This window comes from Astatotilapia calliptera, chromosome 13 (genome assembly GCF_900246225.1).
Source record: "Astatotilapia calliptera chromosome 13, fAstCal1.2, whole genome shotgun sequence".
Classification (NCBI taxonomy): Eukaryota; Metazoa; Chordata; class Actinopteri; order Cichliformes; family Cichlidae; genus Astatotilapia; species Astatotilapia calliptera.
Genome location: NC_039314.1, coordinates 1,177,061 through 1,201,519, shown reverse-complemented (window position 1 = coordinate 1,201,519; position 24,459 = coordinate 1,177,061). Strand labels below are relative to the sequence as shown.

Sequence of the window (24,459 nt, the reverse complement as noted above, 5' to 3'; positions counted from 1 at the left end):
GGCTAGTTCTGTGTTTGGGTTAAAATATAGCATGATTAAGGATACAGAGTTATTAATATTAAACATCTAATTAAACCAGAATGTTTTTGTCAGTCCACCCCAACTCTCACGTAGCATAATGTGACATGTTTGTCGCATCCATTTAAAGTCAGCCAAGTGCTTGAAGAAAGATTTGAGCATCTCATTAGTTCCTGCTCTAAAGTCCAAGGATGCCTGTTTAACATTTCATGGAATTCTATCTAATGGTCCTTGAGATATTCCAGTCTTACCAAACATGGATACCTGAAAGTGCAACTCTACAGCCATCATTAGAGAACATTATAGTGTCATAATCCTGCATTGAACAGACATTTATTGTGAACATTAAATCTTAAATTCTTCCAGTTTAATCTTCCAGTATCTAATGTATAAATAAATAAAGTGTATTTATGAAGGTGGTTTCAAAGTCGTGGTAGTTAAAAAAAATGTAATCTAAAAGAGAATCAACTTCTACATTAAAGGAATGATTACACATTACACAGTGACTTAAAAGGATCACTCACTCTTCCATCTCAAGAAACTGATAATGCAACATGACACTTTTCACTGCCTTCTTCCTTCTCTGCCCTCACATTCTCTTTGCTTCCTCTTTCTCCCTCCCTCTCTGTCACACACTGATCTTTTATTGGCTAAGTGGTGGTCACTGTAAACTGACCATTCTTCCCACCCCCACATCTCTGTGTTCCAGGGATGAAAGAAAGGCGCAAAAGATAACATCACTTAACTGCTTTTCAAAAATCCCCCATCTTCCATGCCTGTTCACTCTTAAACTGTGAGGATTAGACTACACAACATATGATATAAAGGGTATTTGAAATAACCATCTTCAGCTTAACTTGTCATTTTAACAGTAGCTTCATGCACTGGTTGATTTTCATAATTTTGCTTCTATAAAATGTTTTCGGAAGTCAGAGCATATTCAGTTAGACCTTGCATGTAAATTCTAATAACACATTTCCAATCATCTATTGTAATTTTACAAAGAAGAATTGCTGATTAATGTATTAATATTCTAATTAAATATCCATCAGCAATGGTGTGCTTGGTACCAAAAACATACCAAGCACAGAATTCAGAAAGAAAGGAGGCAGGGAAGAGGAATCCAGCAGCTAACATTAGCTATGGCTGAGCCTGGCTACATTCATGGTGAGTAAACTATTTGCCAACGGTGTTTTATTTGCTCCTCAGCATCACAATGACAGCATTTGAACAGTGCTGTGAAACTGTTTGTAATCAGGGTATGCTGAAATTTGCTAAACTAGCAAATATTTATAGGATCTGCTAACATTCAAGCAAGAATATCTGTTCCCAGAGTTAACTATCATTTTGGCAAACTTTAGTTAGGTAAAGGTCTGTCAAAAACCTAAATTAATTAGATGGTTTCATAGATGTTATTTCAGTTTTCAATTCAGTAAAAATCTGCTAAGTCGTGTATTAAATATGAAGTTAATTAATATCAGTTTTATGTTCTTATCGGTGTGATTTCCTGAAAGCTAAAGAGTAAGCTAATGTTAGCTGCTAGCTTCCATCAAGTTTCTATTTTCTTGGAAAAGTAATTAGGGTTAGGGCTCTTGTTTATTTTTTTTTACTTTTCACACATCTTGGCATTGTTTTGGTTAAGGAAACCCAGTGGACTTAAATATTTCAGTGTAGTCTTAACCCCCCTCAAGTATGAATGTGTGTGAAGGTTAGCTGGAAAGTGCTTAGAAGCATAGAAGAAAGTGCTTGTGTGAATAGTCGAAGGTGGCATGTTGTATAAAGCGCTTTGAGGGCTCCAGGAGAGCAGAAAAACGCTGTATAAGAATCAGTCTAATTACCATTTAACTCAACAAGCATTTGTTTGTGTCTGCCAGATGTTAGCTGGTAATACTATTATATCCTTTTGTGGCTGCATTTTAGGAAAGCTACAATCTCTGATATCCAGTCCTGTGCAAACAGTCTTGATCTACTCCTCATTTCTTTATATATTACTCAGTCAAGCATAAAACGGCAAGTAACACAGGTGAATCGGTGTTAGTTGACAAATAGCACAGGTAAAACCAAATCTTTGAGCACTTTGTTAATCACAAAAACACATAATTGTTCCCGTTTCTTTAGTTGATTCTGTAAAAAAGAAAAATGACAAAGGACACAGTGTGACAGGTATAAAATTTTAGTTTTTCTGTTAAAATGCTATTAGAATATCTTGGCATATCTCTGCATGTTGTGGAGTGTATCCTTAAAAATGTGAGGACTGTCAGGAGAAGAGATACAACAGTGAGTGTCTTATTAAAGCTGAAACGTATCCTCAGATTTTGATCTACCATCTAAAAAGCATCTGGTTGGCAACAGCTTTGTTTTTTCAGCATGCCAATGATACACTGCCAATGCAGTAAAAGCAGGCCCAGATAGAAAAACATACAGTGGAACACTATCCATGATGGATTGACCTCCCAGAGCCCGGATCTCAATATTACTGAAGCAGGAATACAACAGAAAGACCCCAAAAAGATAGTCCTGACACAGAACAGAAGAAAAAGCAGCCAACATCTAAAGAAGAACTTTACAATGTCCTTCAAGAAACCTGGAGAACTATTGCTGGAGACTACTACAAACATTGTTCACTTAAACTATTGGACTTGAATAAATGAAATTCCATTTAAAATAAAGTAGTAGTGCATTCTCTCAGTCACATGCTTTCAGACTGTGAGGGTAAGAACAGCATGGATGAGAAAAGTCCATTTTTCTTCAGTATCAATTACTGATGTTTATCAGCACATAGCATTACTTCAGTGGGTACGCTTACAACAGCTTATTAGCAAATGGGATGTTGTGTATTCAGATGACAGTGAAAACTGAAGCAAATAAAGCTGAATGCTTAAATTTGTATCATCAAATTCTGTATTTGGCTTCTGTTCGGGGACACTGTCAATGATTTCCTTTCAACACTCAGCTGAATACATCCACTGGTTTTCAGACAGTCATTTGTGTTTTTTTTAGGCTGGTTTCACACTAATGACTTTATAACACTGTTGGTTGGCTTTACAAATGAAAGATGGTTTTCTGTCAGCAGCTTCACGTGTTTTTTAGTGATTCTTAGTAAGCAACTGTGGATAAAGTCTGAATGTCAGTGTGTGTGCATGTGTGAGAAAGACATGGGGAGTGAGAGACAGATTATCAGTAAGAGGAAATGAGACTGAGAGCTCCCGAATGTGGCTGACTGAACTCAGACTCAGATCATTGCTGATAATAACGCTGTCCGCTGCTACTATCCGCTGTGTCTCTATTTATTATTTATGAACAGAAACTACTTGTTCCTGTCACTTCAGGTGTGACGGGCTGGGATGACCATATTAGGAACACGGAACCTGCGCACCTGTAAGCTGACGTCATGTGCTGAAAGTACCTGAAAGAGCGCCTTGCAGAGTCGAGTCTCAGTTACAGAAACTACCTTCAGGGGACAACAGGAAGACGCCAAGAAGCGAGTTCAAAGAGGAATATATTTAGGATTCTTTTCGTTTTTGGCTGTGTACTCGAGAGGAATACTAAAAATACGACTTAGACAAATGGGGACCGCATTGTTCGCGGTTTTTGGTGCTTTAATCGTCGTTTTCCAGGTGAGACTTCCTCTTTTGGTTAATATTTTGCCATCGGTGCTCAATTCTCTCACTGTCCCTTCTACTTTGAGTCACAAAAAATAAATGTCGGTTAATCCTGTTACTTATTTGATTGAACTGGACAACACCGGGTATCTCACAAGCAGTCTTTCTTTCTTTTCTTCGCGGAATAATTTCGGCACCTCTTTATGCGTGAAGTAGCCTTCGATTTTAATAAAGAAATGCTTTTATCAGCTATGGTACTTGCTGGGACTAGTGGGCCAAACGAACTTGTGGGGGTCTAAAATCCTTATTGTGTGTAGCAGCTTTCTCCGCAGAGCAATCTGCAACAAATATTTAAAAAAAAAAAAAAGTATTTTAAAACAGTGTCGAAACCGCAGAACACACGCGGAGGTTTAGGCCGTCTTTCTTTTTCTTTTCATACCCTTCCGCCTCGAAGAGTTCGAGGTTGTGAGCGAGCCTCGCCCTGATTCCGCTCATGACGTTGTCTGCAGGTTAATTTCCAGTTCAGAGTTGTGGTTTCAGCTTTGTTCACTTCAGTCTGTTTCGCTTACACATATCGAGAAGCACTTTTTAAAAAGATTCATTAATGTAAAAGAGAAAAAGGACTATCATCCAAGTAATATCGTTTTTGGGATTTTAAAATGAAATGAAAAGTCATTTGGCTTACAGGCACACTTTCAATTCATTCATATAATTACACGGGGCGTTAGACACATTTTCATTAGTATTTAAAGTGACAGTTATTTTGTTCTTTATTTAGTGTTTAAACTGTGTATATTAAGCAGCGCAATGCTTTGCCAAGGCATTTTCTGAACAACAGCTCAAAGCTGCACGTTGTTCAGTTTAAGGAAAAACCTAAAATCCTGACCTTTCAATGCTGAAAACATTTCAAGTTTTTGATTTATTTTTTTTTAAAAACATGTAGTTATTCAGTTTCGAACTCTTATAAGCCTGAAGTCTTATTGTACGTCTAACTGAAACTGTTGCTCCTCTCCTAGGTGTCAGCACTAGAGAGAGCTAACAGGCCAACATGTGTGCCTGGATTTGAGTCAGAGCTGCTGGTTTTCAGAGTGTCCAGGGAACATCTGAGGCCGGGCATGAGGCTGGGCAAAGGTAAGAGCAACCCAGTGTAGGCTCGTACATGGGTGTTTTTAAACGTGTTTGATTTGGATGTTAATGTTTTCTGGATGGTGCGTTACTCTTAGTCATAATCTAAATGAAATTATTTTTGGGTATTTGTTTCTATTGTCTAGTATCATTTCACATTACAGATTTGTTTGTATGAAACTGTCGGAGGGTTTAGACCTGAGTTGCAGCCCTACATGGAACAACTCTGCTGTTGTAAAGGACTCCTCCAGCCCAGATGGCCTTCAGCAGATTAGCTGGGCACATTGTTCTTAGTTGAAACCCAAACATGTCTCAGCCTGCTCTCACTCTGATTCTGTTACTTTTACCTGCTGGTCAGAGCAGTATCCCCGAACCTGTTTTACAGGCTTTGCTATTCAAGTGAAACTCTAAAAAAGGAACTGTTTTCTTTGATTTCAGTTAACTGAAAGGTTTTTAAAAGCTTCTTATAAACAGACTTAAACAGTTTTTTTTTTTTTTTTAAATGGGTTGTGGTTATGCATGTTTGCTTTAGCGTGAATATTCGTTTCTTTATCAATGTCCTCTACTGAATACTGAATTACCCACTTTGATGGGGGTTTTTAAGACACAAGCAATTTATGATAATCAGATTAAAACGCTGTGTATGTACAGCTTTACCTTGTTTATTTAGGAAAATATTGCAGAAATCTATATCTGGGCATCATATGCCCGTTTCTGTCCTTTTTCAATACAATTCAGTAAAATGTCATTAAGAGTAGATGCCAACAGGGCCCTAGAGTAGGTGCCAAAAGTACTGCAACCTAAAAAAACTAAAAATCAAGTTGAGTCGTGCTGAGTAGGCAGTAATGAGAAAAGGCTGTAGTGAACCAAACACTTACTCCACAATACTTCTATAAGGAGCAGTGAATAATGGGTAGAATAGTTGGTTCGAAATGATTGATGGTTCCAACCCTACTAAAATATAAACATTGTTTTAGCTTTCTTGGCCTATGGTTATTACAGATGCATTAATACAACCTTTTCCTCTTCCAATACTGCTTTAGTTTGACTGCATGTCTTGATAGTTTTATATTAATAGGCTGTTGTCTAAGAATACGTAGGTTTAGACAATTCTATGAATTGTTTTAGTTCAAGTCAAGGCTGTTTATCCCCCCTCTTCTTTCTTGTATCCTAAAAATGAATTACCAATCGCAGAAATGTAACAATTTATGTTAAGTGTTAAAGTAAATGAAAGGAATGAAGAATGGATTAACATTACGTTGTCAATATGTAATTTTCATAAGCATGGTCCCCTGAAGGGTGTGGGAAGTGAGGTGTTGTGTAGTTATGTTGTCTTTACTGGAAACCAGAAAAAATCTGTTCTGCACTGGCAATTTTGCTGCTTTTTGAAATGACAACCTGAGGTAAACGCCAAATTTTATTAATATTTTTACCAATTTAAACCGTCAAAGTGAGGTTGATGGTTGTATGAGAATGTGTACTTCAAATAAAACGTGTGTGTGTGTGTGTGTGGTTGTGTGGTTTTGACATCTTTGTTAAAAGTAAATAATGTTAACCTGACTGAGTGTTGCTACTGTCAGAGCTAAAAACCATTTAGTCATCTTGCAGTCACTTATGCTGCTTTTGTTAAGGAAGAGGGAGTGGTGTCTGTCGCTTTTCTTTGAATACAAAAAACTTGCCAGATTTTTCACTATATGTACCACATTCATAATGATTAACTCTTTCCTATCCTTTCCCAGTGGGCTTCACTGACTGCACAGAGCGCACAGTAATTCTTTTCAGCACTGATGACAGTCGCTTTACTGTAAAGGCAGATGGTACATTAACGGTAAGTAGAGTTGACAGACCTGACAGCAAAGTTGGGGTTAGTTTAGAAAAGAAGATATTGAAGTAAGATTTGTGAGGACTTAGTCTAACGAATGTATGTTGTATTTCTGTTAAAGGTTTTGTTTTTTATATATTTATTTATTTATTTATTTATTTATTTATTTATTTATTTACCTTCCAGGTAAACAGAGAGGTTGTTCTTCATAAAGGACACCGGAACTTCTTCATCCACTCCTGGGACGCTCATGGTCACAAAATAACAGTTCCAGTCAGTGTCGTTCACCCTGAGCATCACCGTGGAAAGCACCACCATGGAGCCCACACAAACTTCAACATTCAGCATCACAGTACTGAAGTGGACTCTATTAACAACACAGAGGTGGGTTTAGAGACACCGTTTAATGGGGCATGAATGAAAAGTACATTTGGAATCGATACATGCAAAATGCCTGTTTCCGACACTTTTAGTAGATACAACAGATGGCAACTTAACTCGTGAGGCTACATATAATTTATCAGATTCACAAACTTGAGTATCAACATGTCCTGCTTGGTAGGACACGATAATGCCTCATTGGCCTTCATGGCTAAGATGTTGAAACTGATGTTAACTCTGGACAGACACAGACCCGTCATAGTCTGAAAATAATTTAAAACTCATTCTGAGAACGTCTGTGCTCCTCCTCATAGTTTAATTAAGTTCTGAGTGGTGTTCTATCCAAGCTCTTGCTAAAAAAGCTGTCTGTATGTTCTTCCAGAATGCCGCTGAGCCACAAGTGCCCGTTCTGCAATTTCCCAAGTCTGGTGGAGGGCTGAGGAGGAGGAAAAGGGACTGGGTTATTCCTCCGCTCAGTGTTACTGAGAATAAGAGAGGAACCTATCCCCTGAAAGTAGCTCAGGTAAGGTGAACTGAATGACCTTGTGGTTAATTTGACAATAAACTGCATTTTAAATGTTTATTTCTGCATAGGATCTCGCTGTTGTTTCCTCTGCAGTCCGCATGTCTTTTTTTATTTTATTTTATTTTTATTTTTTTTCTTGGATGTCATAAGTAATTCTTAGTATGACTATCAGTTAACTTTAGAGTAACGCAAGTGAAGTGTAAAGGCACAAGTAAAGATCTATATGTTGTTGGCAGTCAGAAAAGTTGATACTTAAGTGCCAAGTGAAAGATGTATTTGTCTCTTAGGTATAATTGTTTTTATTTTTTAAATTTATAAATGCTAAAATTTGTCCCATCTCTCACTACTCCTAACTTTCACTCCCCAACAATTTGTGGCAGATGGCTCCCTGTCCTTGAACCTGGTTCTGTTGGACATTTCTCTAGTTAAAAGGGAGTTTGCTTTCTCACGGTGACAAGTGTTTACTCATGGAGATCAGCTGATTGTTGTGATTTCTTTCTAATACTATAGGGTCTTAATCCTGCGGTATGGAGTGTTTTGAACTTGGCAACAGTGACACACAAAATTAACTAAAACTGGAGTAAATTGGTTGACGATAACACTACGCTAATAACTCAGATTATTTACAATGAGTAATTATAGTGTGCCCAAAATGCTTAGAGAATCTAACAATCTTTTTGATTTGAGATCACAAGGAGTCCTTCTGCTCTATATATCAAAATAACCAGAAATCTCTTGAATTTGAGTCTAATGCACAGCCTCTTTACTATTTAACAGTTACTTTAGATGGTGAGAGTGATCTTAATTAGTCCTGTTGTGTTTTTCATTTGTTTTTGTTTGTTTTTCCAGATCCGCTCTAGTGACGATAAAAAAAAGAAGCTCTTTTACAGCATCACTGGTCCTGGAGCTGATCTGCCTCCTGTTGATCGTTTCACAATGGACAGAGAAACGGGCAATCTGTATGTAACACAACCACTCGACAGAGAGGAAATACCCAGTTACACGGTAATCATCCTCACTCTGTCCAAATGTTTTTCCATGTGTGTACTTGATGATTGCATTTTGATCGTGTGTGTGTGTGTGTGTGTATAAACTTAAAATCTTCTGCCTGTGTAGTTTGAAGCACATGCTATGGTCGACGGAGCAGGACAAGCTGAGGATCCCATGGAGATTATAGTCATTGTGATCGACCAGAACGACAACAAACCTTATTTTACGGTGGAGTACAACGCCGATGTTGCTGAGGCCACGGCCATCGGTATGTATAGAAACCTTATTGCCTCTGGACTTGGGTAGTTTTCTTTGCTTTTGTTCGTGTTTCTAATACTTATCCACTATATTTAATGAATTTCAAGATACCCAGAGATTTAAAGAAAATCAGAATGACACCTAAAGCACCAGAGAAGGATTTGGGTTAGAAGGAAATTAGCAGACGTTTGCATTAAGTCAATTTTATTTAGTAAATCTTGTAAATGAAGCAGTGTGAAGACCTTCAGGAACTTCTTTTTTATTTCCTCCACTCCAGGGACGGAGGTGGTTAAGGTTGAGGCCAAAGACAACGATGAGCCAAATACTGACAACTCAGAGCTCCGCTATCGTATTCTGAACCAGGACCCACCGCTGCCCACTGACAACATGTTTGAAATCAACCCAATTACTGGAAGCATCAGAATCACTGGTAGAGGACTGGACAGAGAGGTAAGACCTGTTAAACACATTTCAAACACAAGTGTCCTTTTACACCTAAGGGCTGAAAAAACATTTTGTAATGAATCAGGATCAGTAGTCTGCCTGTCACTGCTAGAAATCAGTCACAAAGAGGGTGCTGCAAAAAAACATGGTGGGGTTTTTTTTTTTTTGACAGTAAAACTAGACACAGCCTCTAAAGTATAGTTAGTTTCTGTCTACATTTCTGGTTTGTGTCATACCTCTGCATGGAAGACACAGACTAGTCTGACAAACTATTCGCCAAGTATAAATAGTTTGTCCAGACTACAGGAGATCAGAGCTGTTTCTGGTGCAGCATCATAAACCTCTTTGTTGCTCTGTGAAGTCAGTTTCAACAAACAGCCTCGTGCCAAATGGTCAAGAAATACTTTATTCTAACAGTTTGACCAAGGCTCTCCTGTTGAGAGCCTTGGTCAAACATCATGTTTGTCATAAGCAAAATATTAAATGAGTTTAGCTTCAGCTTTTCAGCAGAATCGGCCTTCATAGATGAAGAGCTTTAGTCCGTCTGAAGGCTTTGTTACAGTCTGTAAACCGATGTCAGTGTTTCTTCCTTCCTGTTGATGAGCTGATGTCTGTATCTTACCAGAAATATCCACAGTACACTCTGACAGTGCAAGCAGCAGATATGGCAGGAGAAGGGTTAACTGGACAAACCAAAGTCATCCTCACGGTGACGGACAGCAATGACAACGCTCCAGTCTTCACTCAGAGCTCAGTAAGTATGAAGTAACTGGAAACTTCCTGTTTAACTGCTGCTTTTTCACACTGTTAAAGCAGAACATTCATCCTGTATCTAACTGCATTATTAATGTTGCACTCACACATTCTGACACAGCAAAAACCCAGTCTTTGACAGCACATGGGAAATGTACAAATGCAGTTAAAAACAATATTTTACCACATGCATAGCGAATTAAATTTATGGACTCCACAGTTGTAGACTTGCATTAAGTAATGAACCTAATATAATGACACAGACTACAAAATGAGGCCATTATTCGCCGTTCCTAGTTAGGAGGCTTTAGATCTGTTTTCACTGCTGTGATTTCTGACTCATCCTTTATTTTCTCACAGTATACTGCAACAGTTGATGAAAACAAAAAGGATGTTGTGGTGGTTAGGATGATGGTAACAGATGAGGATGAACCACAAACTCCAGCCTGGAACGCCAAGTTCAAGATCGTCAGTGGTGATCCTGATGGACTTTTCACTGTAAAAACAGGAACTAACAAACATGAAGGAATCCTTTCTACTGCAAAGGTAGGAAGAAAATCAGGAATTCATTCATAATATTGGAAGATAATTGTGTCATTTGATGGCAGCATTTTTGTGATTTCATGTATCCTCACAAGTGTGTGTGTGTGTGAGTGAGTGATATATGTGTACATTCTTCAGTTTTAATAAACACCCATAAAGTGTAATGACATTAAACACTATTCATTTAAGATGTGATGGAATCAAAGTAATTATTTTGTGTGTGTGTGTTTTTCTTTCTCCTCTCTTCCTTCCAACCAGGAACTGGACTTCGAGAGGGCCAGCAAGCACACTCTGTTGGTTTCAGTGGAGAATGAGATTCCTTTTGCTCCTGGTGTTTCTGTGGTCACTTCTACCGCCACAGTGGTGGTGAATGTGAGAGATGTGAATGAAGCTCCAATATTTGATCCAAAGGAGATTCTTGTGGTAAAACCAGAGGACCTTGCTGTGGATGAAGCTGTGGTGCAGTACACTGCTTCAGACCCAGACACTGCACGCAAGCAGACAGTCTCGTAAGTCGGGGGGTGGGGGAGAGACTTTCTACTGCTAAAGAGAATGTATCACTGACCTCATAAGTGCTGCAAATATTAAATTTCCTTATAGATAAATGTCTTAGATAAATGTTTTAGATTCCTTGTTCTGTTTGATGGTCAAAATTGATTCACTGTCCTCATGTGTGGCAGATATAATTACAGAATACTGTCTATAGCGATAAAACACTGAATAGCTGTATACCATAATAGAATATTAGGCTTATAAAAGACCCAAATACAGTTAATTAATTAATTTGTATCATTAAGGTCTTAAAGCTTTTTTTAACTCCTTAGTTGTAAAAAGCTCATTGGGTATTGTCACCACCCTGCTGGACAGGCGCTGTGGACACCAAAGTTTGTGAATCCGATAACCCAAGAATGAGGCAACTTAGGACATTCAAATTCCTACCATAGCTGCATCTACTAGGAGGCTGATGGATGGTACCTAGTGGCCACCAGTATTTTTAAATGATGTGAGAACCCTGTAACAGTTAATGTGTTTAATTCTTGCACCGTGTATTTAGCCTGAGGAGAAAGCGGAGGATGTTCAAAATCAAATACAGTGGAACCCCCGACTTACCAATACCCCGTTTCACGAAAAATTCAAGTTACGAAGGCACTGAACGGCAATATTTTTGCCCGTGTTATGGCAAAATGCCTGAGTAACAAAATCCATTGGCTCTGATTGGCTGAGCCCACACACAATGCCTTCCGATTCATGTGACAACCCCTTGGCTTCCATACTTGCGCTTCGCTGTTCCACTTGAACGACGTATTGTTGTTCTGGTTAGCAATTAGCCTATAGCCTATTGTTCAGCATCGCCTCAGTCAAAACGCGCGATGGGTGCTTCGACTTTCGACTTTCAAAAGACCCTCGGGAACGAATTAATTTCGTAAGTCGGGGTTCCACTGTATCACATTGTGGAACATGCTAATTCTAATCATCCTGCCTGCACAGTATTACCATCTTTTCTGTGACTGTCTTGTACAGGTACAAAATATTGACTGACCCAGCAGGCTGGCTGAATGTGGACAAGGACACAGGTCTTATTAAAGTGAGAGCGTCCATGGACAGAGAGGGTATCTTTGTCACAAACAACAGATACACTGCAACCATTGGTGCCTATGATAATGGTAGGTGGCAGTTAAGACTATTACAATTTATAACTTTTAATAAAATTCCCATTTCTGAAAAGTTATGGAGGAACACTTGTTAAATTGGATAAGTTGGACTAGCCTGTATAATGTCCCGATAAAGTTGCAGGACAAGAAATCCTATGTTGCACAGACTGATCACTGAATGATGGAATCTTTTTTTCAAATTCCAGCACAAACGGCCTTTCCTGGGACATTCCCAACTAATAACATTGCAACCCTTAATTTGAAAAATGTAATAATTAGTAATTCAGTAATTAATTTGATCTTAGCTTTTAAAACAAAGATTTGAGGGCTAAAACTAAAACTAATGGCTAAGTGCCAGTTATGAGGATCAGAGGTCTAGAGGAAAGTCTGTGTGCATTACTATGAACTTGGGTTTCTTCAATAAAGTGAAATATCGTTGTAATAAATGTTCTCCTGATGTTTGTTCTGTTACCAGATGCTGTCCCGGCTACAGGAACTGGTACTCTGATCATTCAGCTGGAAGATGTCAATGACAATGCTCCATTTATTGAAGAGCGTGAAATCAAGGTGTGTCTTATTTCCAATAGCTCAAGAATCGTTTTGTGTTGAACTTGTCTAATTGTGGTGCAGGATGGGTGTGTTTGTAAGATTTCCAACTACAGGATGGTCATCAGCATGAAGGAAAGCTTCACTGTGACTTTGTTTCCTCAGGTGTGCAACAAGGATCCAGCTCCTCAGCTGCTGTCAGTAACAGATAAAGACGGACCAGAATTTGGACCTCCCTACTCGGTGTCTTTACAGGGCATGTCAAAGACCAACTGGACCGCTAGGATGAACGACACCAGTATGTACACTGCTAACATGTGACAAGTACAAACTGATAAGATGGCCAGACTTTTAAATATTTTGGTTCAGAAACCAAAATATGTATTTTTCCTGCTAACATGTGATTTGCAAATGTCAGGATTGTTTAGGTCGGACATGATTCAGTGTTCACCACTGAACATTGAGATTAGAGTAATTGGTGCAACGTGGCTTTGAAGAGGTGGTAAAGCTAGGTGAAAGTGAGACAAAGCAAATCCATCAACACAGAATTATTAAGTAAAATATCTGCTGTCTTATTTCAGAAACGGGCATCATCTTGAATTTAGCCGCTGAGCTGCCCAGTGGAGAGTACAGTGTTATACTGACAGTGGCAGACAAACATGGCTTGGGGCAGGACAACATCATCACAGCTAAAGTGTGTGACTGCAGGGGCACAGACTTCACTGCATGCTCAGGTCCAGGACGCTATGGTGCAGCTGCCAGCAACCTGCCCCTTATCCTTGGAATACTTGGAGCCATCCTGCTGCTCGGTGAGTCACACATCTGTAGTCTCAGGACGGTGCATCTCTTTCCTTTCCCAGCTAAGTAGGATTTGGTTGGTTACTGTGTGCTAAACGTTGTGCTCTGTGTTCAGCGCTGTTGCTGCTAGTGCTGCTGTTTACAAAACAGAGGAAAAGGGAGAAAAAGGAGCCACTCCTGCTGGATGATGGTGTCAGAGACAACGTCTATTACTACGATGAAGAAGGAGGTGGCGAGGATGATCAGGTAAATGGACACTCATTCTGATTACACATTAATCAAAGCTGCACACACACAAGTCTCAGGAACAGAAAACCTGAGATTTTCTTTTTGAGATGAAATGTTTAAAAAGGCTGATCAAATTTGTTCCATTTCAGTGATTTGACCCAGGCTTTTTACTGATAGAAAAGTTTGAGTAGACAATGGGCTAAGTGGATGAAGAGAGTGGATTGCAGAAGTACAGCAAAAATATTCCATGTAATAATGCATCATTAAATCGCCTTCTTTCAGGATTATGACCTGAGTGTTCTCCACCGTGGCCTGGACAACCGGCCCGATGTGTTAAGGAATGAAGTGGTGCCAAACTTCATGCCTGCTCCTCAGTACCGGCCACGGCCTGCCAACCCCGAGGAGATTGGCAACTTCATTGAAGATGTGAGTGAGATTCTAAAGCTCCTTAAAACTTAATGAAATGTGGTACTGAGGTGTGAATTCAGTGCATCATTTGATAACATTGACCACAGTATTACAGAAAATGGGAACCTAAGCAGCTCTTACTGCCTCATGGAAGCACTTATGTCATTTGAAGGGAGTGCATACATTTTCATTGCTTTTTGTCTAATGTTATCACACATGTTAGTATCTTGCTCAAGGATATTTGGTCTGCAGTGTACCAACCTTCCGATTGGTAGGTGACCTGCTCTAAAATCTTAGACATAAGCTGGATGGCATTACTTTGGGAGCCATGACTGGAGCAGTCATGGTGACGGGAATCTTAATTTATTTATTTTAAGAGAAGAAAAAGAGGGAGTTGTTTAATTGACTTGCTCCCAGACAAGTGGCAGAAGATGGATGTTTTGGCTAAGAGTACATCATGTCTGTGCTTTGATAATGGTCACGTTTATTATTCTGTTACGTTATTGTGCTCCATGTGAGGTAATTGAAGTAAGTTGTGTAAAATTTCCTCCAACAGAATCTGAAGGCTGCAGACAACGACCCAACAGCACCCCCTTATGACTCCCTGCTGGTGTTTGACTATGAGGGAGGTGGTTCTGATGCAGGAAGTCTCTCCTCTTTGAACTCTTCAAGCAGTGGAGACCAGAACTATGACTGCCTCAATGAATGGGGCCCTCGCTTCAAGAAACTGGCCGACATGTACGGAGGAGGAGATGATGACGATATGCTGTAATCGTACCATATCACATGGCTGCATGTTTAATTTGTAAAAGCAAGCCAGAAAGGGGCTTTCAACAACACATTTTGTTTTTATAGATGTATATGTGCACTGTGGTTTGCCTTCTCACTGCGATCCCGTTAGCAGTTATCGCCCACTGATCAGAAGCCAAAGGATGAGTTTTTGCTGTGTTATGAATGCATTAGGCTCTGTGTGCTTTTTTTTTTTTTTTTTTTTTTTTTTTTTCTCCCCATTTTGGGTTTTTTGTAGTTTTTATTTTTATTTTTTAATAAACATCTGTTTGACCTTACGCCTGAAGACTAATACCTTGTTACTTATTCTGTTGAATAAGTGCTGCAGCCACAGTGAACCTTCTGTGTAGGTTACTGGGCGACACCTGAGACACTCTGAGACTCGTCAGTCATACTGGGAAATGTTGCTTTACTCTATAGCATTTGTACTTATGGTCTCCATTTGTTTAAAAAGTAAAATTTGAAATGATTAGGATGAAATCCAGGTAGCTTGCATGCACCTCGTCAGCCTTTGACAGTGTGCTCAATGAGTTATGGATACTTTTAAATTGTTTCCTGTGGATCTGTTCATGTCTTTTATTACAATGATTTGTCAAAAACGAAATCTCTGAGATACTTTGTGAAATTAGCTTTGTTCTTTATAAAGATTTTATTAAGCCAACAGTGGATTTGTGTGGTCTAATTTCAGTTTAGTGCTAACTGCATTAAAACATACAGTGCAATAAACAGCAGTGACAAAAAGCTCCAAATTCTTTAATTTCATTGTCACTTCACTGCAGGTGATTGCAGAGAAAGACTGACCCACACAAGTTCCTTTCATTTCTTTCCGATCTGATGTCTGTTCAGCTTCATATGATTTTGGACATGACTTTGCTGTCTTTGGACACATGAGGTGTTTGCAATGTAAATAAAATTGTACATGCACAGTAGGTCACTTCCTCTTGTTCAAAAATGGAGGCACATTCAGGACAGATGTGTGAAGTGTAGTAAATGTACCTTTGGTAGCTATACTCTGGGTTTTGTCCAACCTAAATGCTTTCACACTTGCTGCAGTAAAGTGAGTGTGTTAAAGGATTCTACACGTTCTTTGAAGAGAAGTTGGAGCTGGACTAATGTCCAAGCACTTTCTCAGGAATCCACGGTGTGTGGAATTGGGCTTCTGATAATTGCCAACCACAGAAAATGTGATATTTTTATGGTTATAATAATACTACGTAATTGATTTTGGTTACACTTTATATTGTAACCAAGGCCTAATTACTGCTCCCATAGTATATTTAGCTTACTTTGTTTTTGTTTAGTTTTTACAACAGTAGCACAAGACGAGGACATACAAGGGTAACAGGAAAAGCTATAAACAGCTTGTCCTGGATGGGAGAAAAATAGAATTGAAATCTCAACTGTGATGAGCCTGATATGTTCATCTACACAGATGCAAACGTGCATGCAATTTTGCTCACATACCTATACTAATATATGTATATTCATGCATAGTGTTATCTATATATACACGTACCCATGCACTCATACAGAAATACTGATACACATAAATAGATCTGTGTGTAATTACAGAATTTAATTAGATGATGTAATTAGGTGCCAGTATTAATAATAGAAGAAGACATTTGCTGGAAGGATCTGAAAAGATAAATAACAACCCCGAGAAGTTGAAAGGGAAGCTTGAGGTGGCAGTGTTCAAATCAACAATATTAGTCTGAGTAAGGTGGTTGGTGATTTCCAAAGTTTGACACCATCTTTATTGTCCTTAGACTGAGGTCTGCCAGCTCTGAGCTGGACTCCAGACCTTCATCGATGGTAAATGGCCTGTATTTGTATAGCGCTTTTACTAGTCCCGCCTAGGGACCCCAAAGTGCTTTACACACCCAGTCATCCACCCATTCACTCTCACATTCACACACTGGTGGAGGCAGCTACAGTTGTAGTCACAGCTGCCCTGGGGCAGACTGACAGAAGCGTGGCTGCCATGTCGCGCCATCGGCCCCTCTGGCCAACACCAGAAGGCGGTAGGTGAAGTGTCTTGCCCAAGGACACAACGACCAAGACTGTCCGAGCCGGGGCTCGAACCAGCAACCTTCCAATTACAAGGCGAACAGACCATGAACATCATGCAAAGCATCCTTGTTTACATTGCTCTCAGTGGTTGGAGATCCTGTCATGAAGTCGGCCTAGTGAATCAGATGTTTCACTACTCCAGGGGTTTCCTGATTGGTATATTTCTGGATATCAGAATGTTACTTTGTAGGGCTAAAAATGGGGCTGTAAAAAAAGAAAATGAAGACAGAAAATGAATTATTCATTCAACAACAACAACAACAATAATAGTGAGTAAACGGGAAAAAAATTATTTAAAAAAAGGTGAACTGGTCCTGTCTTGCCACCAGGACATCCTGTTGTGTAATCGCTTATAGCAGCTTCAATAGTGACCTACACTATGTTGCAACCTCTGCCTGTCCACTCTTTATTTTTACTAGAACTAATGGATGTTTTTATTACTTGCATTTTAAAAAACATTTATATTATTAATAAAACTGTTTGTTACCGCAGTTGTACCAAATATATTGACTGCACTGTTTACTTCTCAAGCACACCATCATACCTACAGTAGAATGGTTGACAAAGAAAAGAATCAAAGAACTGTAGTGGTAACGCCTGGTCAAGGTCCAGACCTCTCATTGAAGGAGTAGTAACAGACAGAGGTGGGACCAAGTCATTGTTTTGCAAGTCTCAAGTAAGTCTCAAGTCTTTGTCCTCAAGTCTCAAGTCAAGTCTCAAGTAATGTCAGGCAAGTCAGAGTCGAGTCTCAAGTCACTGGTGTAAAAGTCCGAGTCAAGTCACAAGTCTGAAACTTTGAATTTCAAGTCCTTTCGAGTCTTTAAAAAAAAAAACAACGAAAAAATAATGTTGCAGTTATATGCTAAATGTAAATATTAGACCATGTAATTTTTAAATCTGTGTTTTTCTCAACACATGACAAAATAGTGAACGTAGAAAATATACACAAATTGTGAAATTGCACCTCTTTAAAATGCAGCTCAATTAAACCTAGCTCCAAGAATAATTTTCACCGACAGTTCTGAGATAAGCTGCATGTTATTCTTGGATGCGGTTGTAGGACCAGCTTTAAAATCGCATGACAAAAATATCATACACATTAAAAAAAACTGCATCACCAACGTAGCCTGGACAACATTTGCTAGTTAGATGAAGTCAGCTATCTCATCGTAGCATATTTATATGCATATTTATAATCATACGGTTCTTGGAGTGAGTGCATACACTCATGAAGTTTAGTAACTTCAGGTCACTGCAACAAGCCCAGGTACAGTTTACCGACGGATGGGTGCAGGACCTTGAAATGCACCGTGTAGAACGAAAGACCATCGTACGTATCATAAGTTTACCAGTCTCACAAACTGTCGTCATAAATACACATTCATTAACCGTTTATTAATAGGACCTTTGAGCTCAACGGTAATTAATTAGTAGTGGAAATAATTTCTGGTACCCATCACAGAAATGTAGCAGTGACAATAATACTGTATGCTGTAATCGCACTGGGCAATTAGTGATACAAAAACCTGTTTTATCCTGTGAATAAAAGTATATGTTTTTGTCAATGTACCATAATAACAGAAGCGAAACGCAATATTGTGTCAGGACAATTCACTATTTATGCACAATAAATAAAGGAGCATAGCGCGACAATTTCTGTTCAGCGCCAGACTTGCTTGTAACCTATATCACCAATTATGTTATGAAAATGACGCATTAACTACTAAAAAACACTGACCTTTGTGTAAATGCTTGGAGCAGACTAACCTGTGAGCTGGAGTGTTCTGGGACGTTATATTTGGTCTTTGAATGGCTGCAATCCAGGCCATCCGTCGCGTCTTTGTTACTTTGGAAACATGGCTCGAACAATTTCTCTTCAACGACGTAATCCGATAACAACCGATCTCTTTACCCGTCGGCTTCCCGTGGCTGTCATGCGACCGGCTATTGCAGTTAATAATACAACAGCTTCTTCACATTTTTGTGTTTCTTTTTATCGCTGTATAACTGATTTCAATTGAAAGTCTGTGTGCGCTAGTACCTCTTGCCACGAGTTCCCAGAATCCTTTGCGGTTCTACCCGTGAATGACGTCACATTTTCAATCTCTATATAATATGCATGTTAAATTTTATATTTGGGGTAAAATATCAAGTCTTTTCAAGTAAACAGGTTCAAGTCCAATTCAAGTCCCAAGTCATTGGTGTAAAAGTCCAAGTCAAGTCACAAGTCTTAGAACATTTTTTCAAGTCAAGTCTAAAGTCATAAAATTAATGACTCGAGTCTGACTCGAGTCCAAGTCATGTGACTCGAGTCCACACCTCTGGTAACAGATCTAACAGTTTATCATAATAATAGTAATAACTGGATGATTGTTTACAAGTGCTGCAGCCTCTGCACTGATAAGGGTAACCCCACAGTGCCTGCATCTGCACTATACAACCTTAAAGCCTCTGTCAGTGCGCCCCAGGGCGGCTGTGGCTACAATGTAGCTGCCATCACCAGTGTGTCAATGGGTGTGTGAATGGGTGGGTGACTGGATATGTAAAGCGCTTTGGGGTCCTTAGGGACTAGTAAAGCGCTATATAAATACAGGCCATTTACCATTAGAAATAATCGTCACTGGCTCATAGTAAAGCTAGTTTCCAGAAACATTACCAAATGTGGCCACAAGATGGCACTCATTTACAGGAGCAATAAAGCTTTTATGTGACAGAACTCTGCTAGGAGTTGCACAGTGATCACTTTCTCTTTAGTATATTTAATATATATTTTTGTTTAAGCACCACAGCATACATTGTTTCTTGATTTCTACGTCAGATCCACCCCTCGCTTGTCATGTCCTATAAAGACCAGGATGGTGATGATAAAAATGTTCAGCTTCAGGCTTCCCAACAGGACCTCACAAACAACAGCATGACTAAAGTTGATGTAGCAATAGCTAACTTAGTTAGTGGGTGTGACTGACTGCACCTTGCACTGCCAGGCTCAAAATCAGACACATGATTTAACTTTAAAGTCAGTGGAAACATCAAATTACAATGAAAAACATCCCTTCAGATGGCAAAGACAAAATGGCATGACATTGCATAAATATGTACTTTTTATTTGTTTTGACACAGAAAAATAGGAAAACACAAAGCACAACGCATATTTATGAAACCTTCCACACTTGATGGTGTACAGCATTTGTAAAAAATGCTTTTATCATCTTTGATAAAAGATCAATGATGGGAGAGAGAGAGATCACAACAGAATGATTGAGGTTGTCTGCAGCATTTGTTTTGCTGAAAAAAACCCTGCAAGATCAAATTAAGGTGGGCCGCTCTGCAGCTGTCACTATAGAAATGCTGTTTCATGAGTCTTTGTGCTAAATGTTCTGTTGGTTTCCCTTTACATTCAGGTTCTGTTTCCTTTTATTTCCATCTACACATACAAACATCCAAAAAATTCCCTTTGCTATGATCATGTGACATCAGGATCTTGATGCTGCATCTCTTTATTAAAATCCAACACCAGATCATTTCTGTTCACATTCTTCCTGAGCTCCATTTGAAAGCTCGACGATGTAAAGCAACTGGCCAACAATCCATAAGGAAAATCCTTCATCTTGTGCCTTTCTGCCTGGAGCTAAAAGACTGTATGTTATAGAGCTCTTCTCCCTGACTTCAGCTCTATGTCGCTCTGTCTGTATTGTGCTGAAGTCTTGAGAGGACATGATGACTCCATGTTTTTGAAGGGGGACCTCAGAAAGCCAAGAATATCCCCCTGAAGCTCCTGGTCTTAGCGACTAGGGGCTTTCTGGATCTCCACGAGTGCTTCTCACCACTGTAACCGAGTCAGCTGTTCTGGAGTGGAAGAAAGAGGAGAGACGTGTGTTTGGGTTGGTGGCATCAATTTATTTACTTTTTATTTATTTTAACTAAAGACCAGAGATGGGCAGTAATGCGTTACTATAATCCGATTACTTTTTTCAAGTGACGAATAACGTAAGGGATTACTATCGCACACTATAATTAGATTACTGTTACTTTCCCGTAAGCTGCCTTACTGCGTTACTAAATTGTCGTTATTTTGTTTGTGAAAGTGTCTCATGACAATGACGTAAGGGTGTGCAGATCAACAATGATATGGAATGTGGGAGAGAGTACATCCATGCAGCATTTAAAGCATGGATGTACTTACATTACTTTTAGTTTTCAAGCAAACCTCCACCCGCCTCACTCCTGCTAAACAGGTGAACATAGATTTAAGAGCGACAGGACTCAGTGCTGCTGAATGATTTTATTTATTTCCTGCTGTGTTTTACTTGCATCTATTTGAAAGAACGAGTGTAAACACAAAACATTATTATATTTTATATCATTGAATATGCAGAACATAGGTTTAAATGTTAAACACATTTCTTCAAGTCAAAGATTGTTGCATATAATTAAAATTTTTGCTTAATGCAATGTGCATAAAATTGAAAGATTAAAACAAATAAAAAATTTTAGAAAGAGGCTTTCCATTTGATTCAATTTTATATGATGGATTATGCAGAAAAAGTAGAATATGGCTCAAAGGTCTATTGCTTTATTACGTATTCAGGTTGTGTATCATGTTTTTGAAAAGTAACTAAGTAACTACTTATATTTGATAATAAGTAATCAGTAAAGTAATGGGATTACTTTTTGGAGAAGTAATCAGTAATGGTTAACTAATTGTTTCAAATAACTTGACCAACACTGGTCCTAAGTCACACAGTAATAAGTTATCTAATCCAAAAAGAATCAAAAGTAGAATGTGAAGCAGAGCCATCAGTCTGGGTTCAGGAGACAGACAGCTTAGTTGAATTGGGTGACCCTGAACCATGCCTTAGTTATTACTGGTTTACACTGGTTGACTTCCCAGGATGCACTGAGCCCCTCTCTTCTTTCCACTGCTGATGTGTTTACATGTCACTACTGAATGTCATTAACTTTGGTCTTGTCTCTCTATGCACTGTTTTTTCCTTTTTACTCGCAACCCAACCGGACTGCTGACCAAGGTCTCTTCCTGTTAAAAAAAATTAAATTCATTTGAATTCAAATTGATTTATATAAAGACGCAACAAATCCAAAAAATAATAATAAAAAAAAAAAAAGGTTTTCTTCTGCTGGTCATCAAATTGTTGGGGGTTTGACTTTTACAAATGAAACACTTCCGGCCTAAAATTTGATTTTTGAATAAAAATCCACAAATAATCTATTCCATTACCTTTGTTCTGTGTGTAACCCTGTTCTGTACATGCTCTACAGAGACGTCTGGCTTCTCCTGGGAGTCTACACTGCTTCCAGTGCAGTGCGGTGCAGAACCTGCCTGGTACTGCCTGCCACTCTGGTTTTCCCAGCAGGCAAAACCCTTGTTTTTAGACATTTTCCTGTGAGTCCTGTATTTCATTTTGGGGAAGGTGTGAGCACCACTGTCTGCCGCCTCCCAGGCATGTTCAGGCCACAGTGGTTCAGTCTGGGTAGCCTGGCTTATGGTGGCTCTCTGCAGGCGCACAGAGATTCTCTGGGCTGAGCCCGTCATCAGGGTGATGGACTGAGTGTCGAGAGCTGGAACTGCTGGTGTGACAGCGGGGAACTCAAACACCTCGTCCTCATCTGGAAAAAAAAAAGGAAACACAAAACAGAGGACTGTGAACAAATTATTTATAGTGTCATGATACACCTCAGGTATTTGGGCTTGGTTGCAGCTGCTGAAGCATCAAATGTACAAGGTAAAGGCATTAGTTTTTTTACTATAGTAGTGCTCGGGTATGCTTTCTGCCTCCTAAAACCCCAGTGATTTTCCTGTGGTTTAAAACCTTACGTGACTTCTGAAATCACAATTCCAGGCAACTAACAACTCTTGCTACATAGTATCATGTCATCTTAACAAGAATAAATGTAACAAGTGTTAAGTCGTTGAATTTCGTTCAGATCATATATGATCTAAGCACGCACCATAGAAACATTAAATTATTTTGTTCTAATTATAAGTTACACTTTTGCAAAGGTAATAACCTCCCATTTTCACTTTTTTGAGTGTATGCAGTGTTTGCAGTAGCTAAAAATGACCTTGACAGGCAGGCAACGTGGGGCTGCTGGGCAGTGAGCTGTGAGTTCCTCTGACTGGAGAAACGCTGCCCAGAGAGCCGGAGCGAATCAGCTTCCTACAGGCCAGAACCAGCAGCTCACGGCATTGTTTATGACAGTTAACACCACAGTCTGCAAAGCAAAAATAGAAGCATATAGTCAAATGTGTTCAAGTATCCATAGTATCATGGCAGTTTGGCAGTTCTAATGTGAAGATCAACTTGCTTTGTTGTTGGAACAGCAGCTTCATAGGCAGCAACAACAAATTCTCACATCAGCCTAACTCATACCCTTCTCTTGATTTAGCCTCTACATCACGTGAATGTCAAATTTCTTTCTCTCTGCAAATGGACGTCCACCTCAGAGGATCGTGGATAAATCAGGACTGTACAGGACTCACCACCCAAATACAATTTTGCATTTTAGACCAGCATAGTGTGTAATAACTGCTTTTTGTGTCCCACCTGTAGCCATTTCAGTGCATAAAGTTTGACATTTGTGGCTACAGGAATGATAGTTGATGAAACACTTCACCTTATGTGTGAATTATACTTCAGGGGCAAATTAACTTATGACGCAAACGGACTCTAGACTCGCTGTAAATGTCTAAATCAAGCTTCACTACTCTGAGTTTTTGATTGTGCCACATTGTCTTTACAATCTTGATTTGATTTATAAGACGCCTCTAAAATTCTGGTTAAAGTTACAAAGAACTAGAGTGGCTGCCCTCACCATTAAAAAAAATAAGGTTGGTTATGTAAGTCATTATTAACGATGACCTTAAACCATGCTTTTTTTTACTTATCTTGCACCTAACCCTTTAGGTTAGGTTGGATTTTTTAGCAATGATGATTTCAGAGGGGGCTAATTGTTATTTCTCTCTATTCATTTTTGTTTTCTTGGAAGACCTTCACAGAAGAAGCCAGTGAAATTATACCTTTGCATTTGTACCCCTGTTTGATGATCCCCCAGAGCTGTAAAAGAAATAGACAGAAAACAGCATCAGGTCACAACAAAGCACAGCAAATTTTGAAAACAAACAGGACACAATTACAACTGTTTGCACTATTTCCAGCAACTCTGTGCACGTCTTTTGTGTCTGTGCTTTGGACTCGGGGTAGTATCATAACAGTATGTACCCAGGTATGTTTAGGCAACTGAGAACTAGCAAGCAAAGACAGACCCTGTGAAATAAAAAATAAAAAATTAGAATGGGTGGGACAGGGGTGAGATCTCTGTCACCTCACAACAACAAGGTTCTTAGATTGAAGCGTTCTGCGTGAAGTTTGTATTTTTTCCCAGTGCTTGTGTGTGTTTTCTTTAGCAGTATAGGAAAAACATTCCACAGTCCAAAGACCTAAAGTGACCACAGGCAGATAAGGTGCTGAAATTGTACAGATTTAA

The 24,459-nt window shown here is 39.1% G+C and overlaps 2 protein-coding genes across 5 annotated transcripts in view; one reads left to right on the top strand and one right to left on the bottom strand.

The window, feature by feature from the left end:
- The first annotated feature begins 1,134 nt into the window (after nt 1-1,134).
- Nucleotides 1,135-15,080, top strand: LOC113035138 (B-cadherin-like). The gene is made up of 19 exons (XM_026190482.1): nt 1,135-1,185; nt 3,348-3,635; nt 4,637-4,751; nt 6,485-6,573; nt 6,754-6,951; nt 7,331-7,471; nt 8,324-8,479; nt 8,591-8,732; nt 9,000-9,172; nt 9,792-9,920; nt 10,280-10,465; nt 10,721-10,971; nt 11,984-12,126; nt 12,590-12,681; nt 12,826-12,958; nt 13,242-13,469; nt 13,574-13,704; nt 13,969-14,112; nt 14,651-15,080. The coding sequence occupies exons 2-19, from the start codon at nt 3,585-3,587 to the stop codon at nt 14,864-14,866; spliced, it is 2,718 nt and encodes a 905-aa protein (XP_026046267.1). The 5' UTR covers nt 1,135-1,185; nt 3,348-3,584; the 3' UTR covers nt 14,867-15,080.
- A 4,995-nt stretch (nt 15,081-20,075) lies between these two features.
- The window catches only part of rasgrp3 (RAS guanyl releasing protein 3 (calcium and DAG-regulated)), a 39,828-nt gene continuing 35,444 nt past the window's right edge, over nt 20,076-24,459 (bottom strand). For all 4 annotated transcript variants that reach the window (XM_026190486.1, XM_026190485.1, XM_026190487.1 and 1 more), the window contains 4 exons: nt 23,993-24,029; nt 23,038-23,187; nt 22,193-22,581; nt 20,076-20,802 (listed from right to left, as the gene is read on the bottom strand). In XM_026190486.1, coding sequence (XP_026046271.1) covers nt 20,794-20,802; nt 22,193-22,581; nt 23,038-23,187; nt 23,993-24,029 — 585 coding nt within the window. In that variant the 3' untranslated portion in view covers nt 20,076-20,793. The remainder of the gene's footprint in view (nt 20,803-22,192; nt 22,582-23,037; nt 23,188-23,992; nt 24,030-24,459) is intronic.

Coding starts and splice junctions, on each gene's coding strand:
- LOC113035138 (XM_026190482.1), top strand. CDS start 3,585: ATGGGGACCGCATTGTTCGCGGTTTTTGGTGCTTTAATCGTCGTTTTC. Junction 8,480..8,590: donor AGGAAATACCCAGTTACACG/GTAATCATCCTC, acceptor CTGCCTGTGTAG/TTTGAAGCACATGCTATGGT. Junction 12,959..13,241: donor CGCTAGGATGAACGACACCA/GTATGTACACTG, acceptor GTCTTATTTCAG/AAACGGGCATCATCTTGAAT.